Raw genomic sequence first — 13,119 nt, 5'->3', positions numbered from 1 at the left:
CCCGACGAAAGATCGGCCTGGGACTCACCTGCATGACGGCGTTAATGGAAAAGGGAAGGAACGAATGAGCAGTGTTGAGGATGTTGACCAGGGCCAAAGAGACAAAGGCCTTCTGGGTGTTCAAGACATGGTGCTCGTCTGCCAGGGTGTAGACGGCAAACATGACGAAAGCGACCTGCAAGGGGGAAACCGGTGAGTGGCCGGGGATGCCAAGGGTGGGGTGACTTCAGCCGGGCCTGCAGAGCTGGGCTTACCAGAAACGTCGAGGAGTGGAAAGAAGCCAGAGAAGCCGAGAAGAGAAACTGGGAAGTCTTCAGGGCCCGGAGCTCCCGCGTCCGGACGTCTGACACCTGGCCAGCAAAGCGCTCTTCCCAGCCGTGCAACTTGAGGATTTTGATGTTGCAGAGGACCGAGCTGATCAGCTTGGCACGGTGGTCCTTGTGGTGCATTTGGGCTTCCTGAAAGAGAATCCAGTTCAGAGTGCCACCGTTATGAGCAAAGTTCACAGCAAGAATACCTAACTCCAGCCAAAGAGTTAATGGAGAGATTTTCACATGAACACATGAAGCTTCCTTATAATGAATCAGACCCTTAGTCCATCAAAGTCAGTATTGTCTACTCAGACCGGCAGCGGCTCTCCAGGGTCTCAGGCAGCAGTCTTCCACATCACCTAGTCCCTTTAACTGGAGATGCCAGGGATTGAACCTGGGACCTTCTGCATTCCAAGCAGAGGCCCTACCACTGAGCCACGGCCCCTCCCAAAATCATTTAATTCATTGTAGAATGCTGTGTTGCTAACAATGTGTAATATTTTTGTTGGGGGTTTTTTTTTTACTGCTTGCTTTTGCCTTTTGAGAATCTGTATCCTTAATCCTTTAAGAGAAAAACCTAGCCCCTATGTTTAAATAAACTCGGTTCCCAGGACCAAGCTCCATTTGGCCCAGAGAATCTTTCATTTGTAACTACGGTACCATTTCATGACTTTTGCTCGAACAAGATCCGGTATCGTTTTTAACTGGAGGGCTTAAAGCCAGCTAATTCCCTAGCAGTGACTTTATACCTGGAAGTGGCTCCTTTTCTTGGTGATCACAAAGTTCAGAGGCAAGAGAAGCAGGAACACAGCGACGGAAGTCAAAGCAGAGGGCCCAAGGAGCTGTCGGTAGTGCAAATGCAAAAAACGGCACCGGAGGGGGAAAAAACCCAAAACATTACAATACATTTGTATACGATCGCACTGAAATGCATTGTTTTACTAGGGCTTCCTTACACTGAGCACAGCCTGCTAGTTAGGGAAGGGCTTCTCCTGGGAAGGTGCCAGCTGTTAGCTTTGGACTAACCATGCCGATGGAAGAACCAAGGGCTGCCTCTTACAATCCAAGGAATGCTGCCCCACAACACACCTTCTCTTGTTACGAGAGACATCTAGTGGCCAGCTGTCCAACTCTGAATTCAGTTGAGTTTGCAAAAGGATGGCCTTCTACTACCCCAGGCTGCATCCACGGGGAGGGGGGGGAGGTGATGATTCTTTGTTGCGAATTCATTGCAGAGACATTCACAGTGGCAAAGGAAGAGCTGTGGAACTCCCTGCCCCGGGATATGGTGATGGCTACCAACTTGGAAGGCTTTAAGAGGGGAGTGGACTAGTGACCATGAATACCCCTCTCCTCCATGAACTAGTCAAAATGGATACTAGTCATGATGCATACCTATTCTCTCCAGGATCAGAGGAGCATGCCTATTATCTTAGGTGCTGTGGAACACAGGCAGGATGGTGCTGCTGCAGTCGTCTTGTTTGGGGGCTTCCTAGAGCACAGCTCATGTACAGCTCAGTACACTGCAGCCCCTTTGCCACATATTTAGATGAAGAGCTAAGAAGGGAACCCCAAGGTTACGCAAGCTACTCCCCTCTCAATAACCGGCCCCGTTGAAAGAAGCGTGAACTTTACCTGCCAAAGGAAGACAAAACAGACAACGATCCGTACAGGGGCCAGCCAGGTCCCGTTAAAGTAGACAAGGAGGTCTGTTAGCTTTTGAACGTCGACAGACACCAGGTTGACAATTTCCCCAGCCGTTGTCGTTTTCTTGGCTGCAGCTGACAGGACTAAGATCTATGGGAGGAAAACGCAGCGGAACAAATTTTAGATTCATAAAGGACCACAATTTCATCACTGAAGCATATTATCCCGTGAGAATCCTAGCATCCTGAACCAGGGACCCATCTCCTCTTCTTCCATATTTCCCCTCCCCATTCCTTTCCTTCAAAGTCTGTTCTTCCTTTGGAGGTCTTTGGAAACGTACCCGCTATTGCGCTGATTGTCTGAACCTTTTCTTTCGGGGTTTAATGTTTATGACATTATTTGTGTATTTGGAAACGGCTTTGAATCATAGAGCTGGAAGGGACCACCAGGGTCATCCAGTCCAACCCCCTGCACAATGCCGGAAATTCACAACCACCTCCCCTCCACACCCCCAGTGACCGCTACTTCATGCCCAGAAGATGCCCAAGATGCCCACCCTCTAATGATCTGCTTAAGGTCACAGAATCAGCATTGCTGACAGATGGCCACCAAGCCTCTGCTTAAAAACCTCCATGGGAAGGAGAGCTCGCCACCTCCCAAGGAAGCCTGTTCCACTGAGGAACCGCTCTAACTGTTAGAAAATTCTTCCTAAGTATGGCAGAAAAGCCATATATAAACATCTGCAATTTAAAAAAAGCAGTTAAAGGTGGCAGTAAATGGAAGGGGGGGAAACAGATTAGCAAACATCCTGCTTACCTTACGATAAACAAGGCCCGTAACGGCGGTCTTTAACTTCACTCCCAAAGAAAGACACACATACATGTAGCGTTGCTCAAACAGTGTCTGGAGGCAAGCTAGCAGGAACAGCAGCATGGCATAGAAATAACCTTTCCAAGAATGAGCTTCTCGATCAGCGATGAAGTCTAAGAAAAGGCTGAGAGATGAAGAAATCCAGATGACGCTACATGTCCAGCGCAAGTTTAAAACCATCCAATAGCACAATCACGGGGGTGTTCCCTTTCCTTTCTCCCTTAGAAGCTCCTTGATCCATAAATCTTGAGCAGAATAATTCTAAATCTATTGTTTAAGGGATATAAGGACTGAGATAAATTTTGCCACTGCCGATGTAACCTTAGGATCGCTGTCACTTAATAAATAGAGTATTAGCTCAGACACAGAGATACTAGTCCGATCAGTATGGTGGTGTTTCATAGAATCATAGAGTTGGAAGGGACCACCAGGGTCATCTAGTCCAACCCCCTGCACAATGCAGGAAATTCACAACTTCCACCCCCACACCCCAAGTTACCCCTACTCCATGCCCAGATGATGGCCAAGATGCCCTCCCTCTCATCATCTGCCCAAGGTCATAGAATCATAGAGTTGGAAGGGACCACCAGGGTCACCTAGTCCAACCCCCTGCACAATGCAGGAAACTCACAACTACCTGCCCCCCCCAGTGACCAGAAGATGGCCAGGATGCCCTCCCTCTCATCATCTACCTAAGGTCACAGAATCAGCATTGCTGACAGATGGCCATCTATCCTCTGCTTAAAAACCTCCAGGGAAGGAGAGCTCACACCACCTCCAAAGGAAGCCTGTTCCACTGAGGAACCGCTCTAACTTTTCAAAAATTCTTCCTAATATCTAGACGGAAACTCTTTGGATTTAATTTTAATTTTTCAGTACAGGAGCCCAATTCTAATGACACGCTTAAGACTAGTCCGAGGACTCTAGGGGAACAACCGTGCTTCCACAGAAGCTGTACATACATGCATAGGCTCTCTGTGTTGTCTGTATATTTGACGTACAGAATCCAATATGCATATAGCTTTTAGTTACTTGCTTCTGTTCAATGAGGGTGTGTGCGTGCAGGACCAGAAGAACCAATCACGCTTTGCTCCCTATCCATGAGCCAGCTCTGCAAACACGTGTCACCCGAATAAGGATGGAGTGATTTTCTCTGGAGAAAACGGGAACGCCAAAAAGAGGACAGTCGCCTTGGAGACAGCGAAGTCACCCCGGAATTGGATGCTACTCTGGAGCAACCTCACCCAACTAGAAACCCAATTGGTATGTTTCATACATGTGAGTGCATCTGGTATTTCCTTCAGAGCGTCTTTTCCCGTGATCACTTACCTTAGGGTCTTTGGGATCAAAAACAAGAAGATATCACCAACAACCAAACTGAAAGTCCCGAGGAGGAAGGACACCCCGAACACGCTCCAGAAAGCTTTCAGCAGCTGCTTGCTGGGATAATATTCCGTCTGCAGCAGGACAGAGGTCTCTCCGGGCTCTTCCCTCTCTCGCTGGCTTCTAAACTGCACCGATTCTGTGAGTCTTCGCAACAAAAATGAACAGGAGAGCAACGAAGAGGCATCATAAGAAAGCCTCTTTGCACAACTGAAACGATACGTCATAACGTAACGGATAATTGACACATTGATCAGCAATTCATAGAATCATAGAACTGGAAGGGACCCTCCAGGGTCATCTAGTCCACCCCCTGCACAATGCAGGGAATTCATAGAATCATAGAGTTGGAAGGGACCACCAGGGTCATCTAGTCATACCCCCTGCACAATGCAGGAAATTCACACCACCCTCCCCCCCCACACCCCCAGTGCCCAGAAGATGGCCAAGATGCCTCCCTCTCATGGACTGCCTAAGGTCGTAGAATCAGCATTGCTGACAGATGGCCATCTAGCCTCTGCTTCAAAACCTCCAGGGAAGGAGTGCTTACCACCTCCCGAGGAAGCCTGTTCCACTGAGGAACCGCTCTAACCGTTAGGAAATTCTTCCTAATGTCTAGATGGAAACCCTTCTGATTTAATTTTAACCCCTTGGTTCTGGTCTGACCTTCTGGGGCAACAGAAAACAACCTCCCCCCCACACCCCTAGTGACCCCCTAATCCATGCCCAGAAGATGGCAAAAAAAACCCCCAAAACTCCAGGATCCCTGACCAAACTGGCCTGGAGGAAAATTGCTTCCTGACCCCAAAGTGGTGATCAGCACTTTCCTGGGCATGTAAGAAAAAGTCAGCTGCTGAAAACAGGACTGGTAGCCTGCTGAGCCCCTTTTGTGGTGACTTTACATCTTAAGGCACTTACTGTTTGGCTGTCGTGTGATTCTTTCTCCATGCCTTTTCCACCTGAGTCACAATCTCTGCCGAGGTATTTCCTCTCGCTAAGGACCACAGGTCTTCGGTTTGTATCGGCTGCCAGTATCCCTTCCAAAGAAGCCTATAAAACAAGAGTTTTCCCCCCCCCCCACACCTGCACAATCTGCCAAGCAGTAGGGAAGGGCGGGAGGAGGAGGGAAGGACGGTGCTCGCTTTCTTACCCAAGGAACCAACAGAAAGTGATCCGGGAAGCAAACGAGGCCCCGTCTTCTGGACACGGGTTCTGCAGAAAGGGACAGCAAAATCACAACCCTCATTAGATTCATAAACAGATACTTGTATCATGTTAAAGCAACCGTGTTTGCGTTGGAATCGGCAACGTCTGGTGTACAAAGAGAAGACGACCCCGTAGAGCAGGGGTGTCTAACTCCTGTTAAGAAGTGTGGCTAGCAATGGGCAATAAGGACTAGAAACATGAAAGAGAAATGGAAGGGAGAGAGTGGACAAGAGAGAAGCTTTTCTCACAATACCAGAACACGGGGTCATCTGCTGAAGCTGGAGGGTGAGAGTTACAAAACAGATAAAAGGAAGTATTTCTTCACACAATGCACAGTTCAATTGTGGAACTCCCTGGGAGTGGGCATGTTCATAGAGGAGAGGGCTATTCATGGCTACTAGTCAAAATGGATACTAGTCATGATGCATACCTGTTATCTCCAGGATCAGAGGAGCATGCCTATTATATTAGGTGCTGTGAAACATGGTCAGGAGAATGCTGCTGCAGTTGTCTTGTTTGTGGGCTTCCTAGAGGCACCTGGTTGGCCGCTGTGTGAACAGACTGCTGGACTTGATGGGCCTTGGCCTGATCCAGCAGGGCTTTTCTTACATTCTTATATAAGGCAGAATCCTAAGAAAAGGAAGGGCCACCACAAAGACAGAAAGGCCAAATGCTTACATCAGAGGTATCTTGGGAGAAGAAGGGAGGCTGATCTGTGAAACAGCAGAGCGCCAACTCCAATAAGATCAAGGTGAAGTAAGTATATGAGGCAACGTGATGGAAGGGGTCACTTCTGAAGCCCTGAAAAAAGACAGAAGGCCAGCTGGCCCACAAGATGTACCCAGGAAGCCGTTCACCTCCCTATTGTAGGTGCTACATTGGCTTCCAAATGGAAACATATATATATATATATATAGGTTATGTACGGCGATCCTGTCATGTGAAACGTCTCCAGAACTGTTTCTAAAAAGCCAGTTTTACAATCTGCACAGAGGATTCCTAAATATAATTATACCCTTAAAAGCCTGTCGGCCCCTGATCTGGATGGCCCAGGCAAGCCCGATCTCATCCGATTTCGGAAGCTAAGCAGGGTCGGCCCTGGTTAAGTATTGGGATGGGAGACCGCCAAGGAATTCCAAGGTTGCTACGCAGAGGAAGGCAACGGCAAACCACCTCTGCAAGTATCTTGCCTTGAAAACCCCTACTGGCTCGCCGTAATTCAGCTGTGACTTGACGGCACTTTATACACATAGGCCATTTTTGCATGGTCAGTTTTGATGCTTGCTGAAAGTTCTTTTTTAAAATGCGACTTTAAAAATGCCTTTTCACAGCCCCGACGCGAAAGGAGAAATTCCACTCCCCCAACTTGCCTGCTCCTTTGTTCCTGTTTGCATAGACATTAGCATGTGCATAACTAACTCCGCCACTGTTATTTTGCATGGTTCCTTCAGGGAGATTCTTCGCGGCAAACACAAAAGCTTGCGTTAGATGGGTTCTTTAGTAATGCGAAGCAGGTCTGCACCGGCTTCGCAGGCACTTCCAGAATGACGGTTCAGCGTGCAAAATAAAAAAAATATATGGGGGCAATTTAGCCTGGAACTGCTAATTACCATGCAAAAAATGGCCATACACACACCTGTTGGAGTCAAAGGATATAAATCTGCTTAGGACCGTCCTGAGCGTAGCTTACTATGTAGAGAGATGTCCATTTGTCTTGGGTTCCGCATTAGCCGGACCTCAGAAAGCTATAGTTCCTAGAGTGCCTTGCAAGACGGCCATGACAGCTAAACCAATTTATGTTTGTATGTAGCAGGCAGACATCCCTAATAGACATTAACAGACATCCCTAATTTTCTGTTTGGCCCGAGGGCTCCTGCATAATTAACGTCCACTTACGCCTTCCAGGGCATGTTGAATCTTAGAGCTCAAGGCGATGGTAGCAGAGAAGAAACACAGCAACCAATAAACCAGTAAGACGCCTGAAGACCGGACGCCTTTCAACCGTTCCGTCTGGGTGAGAAATACAACAAGGACCTAACCAAAGAAAAAGAAATACTTAATATTATGAACACTCTATCACACAAAATAACAATTTTCAAATTACAAAAAATCGTGACACCACAGGAAGTATTGATAGCCACGGTCTTTAAGAGGAGACTAGACACATTCATGGAGGATAGGCCTATCAGTAGCTATTAAAATACAAAATCACAGAATCCTGGAGTTGGAAGGGACCACCAGGGTCATCTAGTCCAACCCCCTGCATAATGCAGGAAATTCACAACTCCCCCCCACACCACCAGTGACCCCTACTCCATGTCCAGATGATCCTGTTTTGATCCTGTTCTGCAGAGGAAAGGACAGCAAATCAGAGTCTACCATGAAACAGTGTAAGAAAAATAACAGGAATTACCAGTGTAACCATCTGCAAAGCAGGGCTGATGATCGACCCTGGTGCCTGCGGGACCCCCCGGATCGCTTGCCGGAGAACGAAGAAGCAGCTCGCGAGACACAGCGACAGCAAGGCGAAGCTGAGAACCTGAGAAGGAGGAGGGATTGCTCAGTGTGAGAAATCCACCCACAGAAAGACCCAGAAACAGTGACAGAATGAATTCAGTGGGCGAGTTCATGCATGGTTTGCAAAGCATCCCACCTCTGTCTACTGTTCAGTTTTGTTTCTGTGCTATCCTTAGGTCCTGCTGGAATACTTCATAAATAATAACTCCAAAAACAAACGCCCTCTTGGCTTTTTAAAACCGTCACGAGTCCCCCGTGCTCCCGCAGCTGTGATTCTTCTTGCTTCCTTGAGTGGATGCTTCGAGGCAGGGGCGGAGCAAATAAAAAAGGTCGCTTTAAAGGGGCTCTTAAGAAATGCGAAGCAGGGATGTGCGGGCTTTGCAGTGACTTCTGGAATGACAGTTCAGTATGAAGAACTAAAAAAAAAAATGCAGAGCACTTCAGCCTGGAACGCGTTCTAATTACCAAGCATAAACAGCCTGGTACTTCTTGCTGCTTGTAGAACAGGGGAACCCATAACAATAACCTTGGGCCCGAGCCTTACCATTTTGGATTTGAAGGCAGCCGACATCCTGATGTAACCTCTGCCATTTCTCTGGAGATAAAGGTAATAGAAGGGAAAGGAGATCCAAAGGTAGAGGCACGGGATCCAGAGCAGCACAGTGTTCTGAAAGCAAGGGGTGAGGCTCGGGGTCGCCGTGTACCATGTCCGGTTCCAGTCCTGCGACAACACAAAAACAAGGACAGGCCCACCCTAATAAGTCCTTTCCTAGGAGTAAGCACCACTGAATAGATCTGAGTAGAACCTCCAGGTAGTAGCTGGAGATCTCCCGCTGTTACAACTGATCTCCAGCCGATAGAGATCAGTTCACCTGGAGAAAATGGTTGCTCTGGCAATTGGGCTCTATGTCACTGAAGTCCCTCCCCTCCTCAAACCCCCCCTCCTCAGGCTCCCCCCCCAACATCTACTGGTGGCAAAGAGGGACCTGGCAACTCTAGTAGACCTATTTAAGGTTGCTCTTGAATAGGGTTGCCAGCTCCGGGTGGGGAAATACCTAGAGGTTTTGGGGGTGGAACCTGAGGAGGGCGGGGTTTGGCGAGGGACTTCAGTGCCATGGAGTCCAATTGCCCAAGTGGCTATTTTATCCAGGGGAACTGATCTCTATCAGCTGGAGATCGGTTGTAGAATCATAGAATCATAAGGGACCACCAGGGCCATCCAGTCCAATGCAGGAAATTCACAACTACCTCCCCCCTCCACACCCCTATGACCCCTAGTGACCAGAAGATGGCCAAGATGCCCTCCCTCTCATCATCTGCCAAAGGTCACAGAATCAGCATTGCTGACAGATGGCCATCTAACCTCTTCTTAAAAAACCCCAGGGAAGGAGCGCTTACCACCTCCCGAGGAAGCCTGTTCCACTGAGGAACCGCTCTAACGGTTAGAAAATTCTTCCTAATGTCTAGACGGAAACTCTTTTGATTTAATTTCAACCCGTTGTAATAGCGGGAGATCTCCAGCTAGTACCTGGAGGCTGGCAACCCTTCTCTTGAAAAGTAAGTTTTGAAGGATGCCGCTGTGTGATGCAGTGGTACAGTCTCACAGCTGACCTACACCATTGTTTACTCGAGATCTTTGCTGTCTGACTGAATTTTTTTTTGTATTTTGCAATCCACCTTGTCACAGCAAGACAGGTGGGCTATAAATGAAATAAATAAAACAAAACATGGGGGTCAGGGATTTGCTAGGATTCTTATGTTCTTAAGCCTACGTTCCCCCCCCCCAAACTCACATTTCATTCCTTGACTGTGTAACAAGTCAACTTAAAGAATCAGGAAGGGAAGCAATCTCTTTATTTTAGGGGTTTCCTTGCCTGATTTTAGTTACATGGAATTTCGTAAAGTGACAGCGAGCAGGAACATTGTTTTTTTAAAAATATATATTTTATTTATTTTATATTATGGGTACAAAACGGGGGGGGGAAGGGATGGGCAATCATAAAGGGATGTCTGTCTAAGAATAAAAAGAAAAAAAAGCATAAACTCTTCATCTTAAAAGATTAATCTAGCAGACTACATGGTAACTTTTATAACTTTTGTGTTAGCTATTATCCGGGGCAAGAATATAAATGCCTTCAAAGAATAACCATCTTGTATGTTTTGTAACTGTCCAAACAATTTCCTGCTCTACACTGGGAGGCTGTCTTATGATTGTATATCATTTAGGGAGCAGAAACTTTGTACAGCAAAAGGATTATCAGGTATGCTCTCAGGCCGCAGTACATTTCAGAAGACTTTTCCCAAGCGGGACACGTGGCGGTCACTCACCCAAAGCTCAGCCGATTCTTCCCGGGAACTGCACAACCAGCTCGCCATTATCATTTGTCCTGCTTTGGCTTCCAGTCCCGCCTAGGTCTACTCTGATTTGTAATTCTGCAGCCGCTACCTCCTTTGGGACGGGGATTTGATGCCTGCCTCATGTGGGGAGGCAGGGCGAAGGTGAATGGCACCTCGGAGCAGATGGGCAGTTCAAGGAGACAGCCTGGTACACCTCTCCAGGCACTGGGGATGCCAAGACCTGCGTGTAGGTTTCTACAAGGAGAGAAAAGAGGACCTTATTTTAAGAAGAATGACATTTATTTAAATAATTTTTCAAATTCTCCATAAATAATGTGCAAAGGAACTTGGACTAACATAAAAACACATTATGAGCAACTAAAAATAAAACCGATGTAACAACAGAAAGAAGTGAAACGATCCAGTGAAACAGAGCTTTAGCAAGTGAAAACTGCTCCTGACTACGAGGTTACAGCCAGGAGCAAAGTCCACTGAATCTCAAGCGCCAGGTTTGTTGTAAAGTTACTGATACGATGAGGCTGGTAAATTATTCTCCCAGGCAGAAGTGTGACAAGGCAGGCAGGCCAAAATTCGGAGGGGCAACACTGCAAAAGATCGCCACTGGTTCAGTTCTGTGCATCCACCGATTGGTGGCATGGGCCAAAATGCTTTGGTCACATTATGAGAAGACCAGAGTCCCTGGAAAAAAACAACAATGCTAGGAAAAGTGGAAGGCAGCAGGAAAAGAGGAAGACCCAACAAGAGATGGACTGACTCTATAAAGGGAGCCCTGGCCCTCAGTCTGCAAGACCTGAGCAAGGCTGTTAAGAGGAGGACATTTTGGGGGACATTAATTCATAGGGTTGCCATAAATTGACTTGACGGCACTTAACACACACACATTCACCCTCACAGCTAGCATGCTACCCTAATTTTCATCCATCCATCCATCCATCCATCTGTCATACTTTGGTCAAACCATGAGCAGACCGGAATCCCTGAAAAAGACAACCATGCTAGGAAAAGTTGAAGGCAGCAGGAAAAGAGGAAGACCCAACAAGAGATGGATCGACTCGATGAAGGGAGCCACAGCCCTCAGTCTGCAAGACCTGAACAAGGCTGTTAAGAGGAGGACATTTGGGGGGGGGGGACATTAATTCATAAGGTTGCTATAAATTGGAAGCGACTTGATGGCACTTAACACACACACACACACACATTCACCCTCACAGCTAGCCCACTAGCCTAATTTTTTCTATCCATCCATCCATCCATCCATCCATCATACTTTGGTCAAACCATGAGAAGACCAGAGTCACTGGAAAGGACAATCATGCTAGGAAAGTCGAGGGCAGCAGGAAAAGAGGAAGACCCAACAAGAGACGGACGGACTCCATAAAGCGAGCCATGGCCCTCAATTTGCAAGACCTGAGCAAGGCTGATTTTATATATATAAGTATACTTGTGTGTGTGTGTATATATATATATACCTACCTACCTACATGTCATACTTTGGTCAAACCATGAGACGACCAGAGTCACTGGAAAGGACAATCATTCTAGGAAAGTCGAGGGCAGCAGGAAAAGAGGAAGACCCAACAAGAGATGGACGGACTCCATAAAGGGAGCCGCAGCCCTCAATTTGCTACCTACCTACCTACCTACCTACTTGTCATACTTTGGTCAAACCATGAGAAGACCAGAGTCACTGGAAAGGACAATCATGCTAGGAAAGTCGAGGGCAGCAGGAAAAGAGGAAGACCCAACAAGAGACGGACGGACTCCATAAAGCGAGCCATGGCCCTCAATTTGCAAGACCTGAGCAAGGCTGATTTTATATATATAAGTATACTTGTGTGTGTGTATATATATATATATATACCTACCTACCTACATGTCATACTTTGGTCAAACCATGAGACGACCAGAGTCACTGGAAAGGACAATCATTCTAGGAAAGTCGAGGGCAGCAGGAAAAGAGGAAGACCCAACAAGAGATGGACGGACTCCATAAAGGGAGCCGCAGCCCTCAATTTGCTACCTACCTACTTACATGTCATACTTTGGTCAAACCATGAGAAGACCAGAGTCACTGGAAAGGACAATCATGCTAGGAAAGTCGAGGGCAGCAGGAAAAGAGGAAGACCCAACAAGAGACGGACGGACTCCATAAAGCGAGCCATGGCCCTCAATTTGCAAGACCTGAGCAAGGCTGATTTTATATACATAAGTATACTTGTGTGTGTGTGTGTATATATATATATACCTACCTACCTACATGTCATACTTTGGTCAAACCATGAGACGACCAGAGTCACTGGAAAGGACAATCATTCTAGGAAAGTCGAGGGCAGCAGGAAAAGAGGAAGACCCAACAAGAGACGGACGGACTCCATAAAGCGAGCCATGGCCCTCAATTTGCAAGACCTGAGCAAGGCTGATTTTATATATATAAGTATACTTGTGTGTGTGTGTATATATATATATATACCTACCTACCTACATGTCATACTTTGGTCAAACCATGAGACGACCAGAGTCACTGGAAAGGACAATCATTCTAGGAAAGTCGAGGGCAGCAGGAAAAGAGGAAGACCCAACAAGAGATGGACGGACTCCATAAAGGGAGCCGCAGCCCTCAATTTGCTACCTACCTACCTACCTACCTACCTACCTACTTGTCATACTTTGGTCAAACCATGAGAAGACCAGAGTCACTGGAAAGGACAATCATGCTAGGAAAGTCGAGGGCAGCAGGACAAGAGGAAGACCCAACAAGAGATGGACTGACTCAATAAAGGGAGCCATGGCCCTCAATTTGCAAGACCTGAGCAAGGCTGTCAAAGAC

General features: G+C 47.2%; 1 protein-coding gene across 1 annotated transcript in view; it reads right to left on the bottom strand.

Annotated features, from left to right (window-relative positions):
• The window catches only part of LOC130492776 (ATP-binding cassette sub-family C member 6-like), a 30,655-nt gene extending 20,345 nt beyond the window's left edge, over positions 1–10,310 (bottom strand). Inside the window, exons 1-13 of the mRNA XM_056866561.1 lie at positions 10,263–10,310; positions 8,479–8,655; positions 7,831–7,956; positions 7,314–7,451; positions 6,096–6,218; positions 5,362–5,423; positions 5,130–5,261; positions 4,158–4,358; positions 2,775–2,952; positions 1,947–2,108; positions 1,061–1,153; positions 255–458; positions 29–175 (exon numbers count right to left, since the gene is read on the bottom strand). Of these exons, the coding sequence (XP_056722539.1) occupies positions 29–175; positions 255–458; positions 1,061–1,153; positions 1,947–2,108; positions 2,775–2,952; positions 4,158–4,358; positions 5,130–5,261; positions 5,362–5,423; positions 6,096–6,218; positions 7,314–7,451; positions 7,831–7,956; positions 8,479–8,655; positions 10,263–10,310 (1,791 nt within the window). The remainder of the gene's footprint in view (positions 1–28; positions 176–254; positions 459–1,060; positions 1,154–1,946; positions 2,109–2,774; positions 2,953–4,157; positions 4,359–5,129; positions 5,262–5,361; positions 5,424–6,095; positions 6,219–7,313; positions 7,452–7,830; positions 7,957–8,478; positions 8,656–10,262) is intronic.
• Between the last annotated feature and the right edge of the window lie 2,809 nt (positions 10,311–13,119).

This window comes from Euleptes europaea, chromosome 21 (assembly GCF_029931775.1).
Source record: "Euleptes europaea isolate rEulEur1 chromosome 21, rEulEur1.hap1, whole genome shotgun sequence".
NCBI lineage: Eukaryota > Metazoa > Chordata > Lepidosauria > Squamata > Sphaerodactylidae > Euleptes > Euleptes europaea.
Note: the sequence above shows the minus strand (reverse complement) of the source record. Positions and strands in the feature narration are given on the sequence as shown.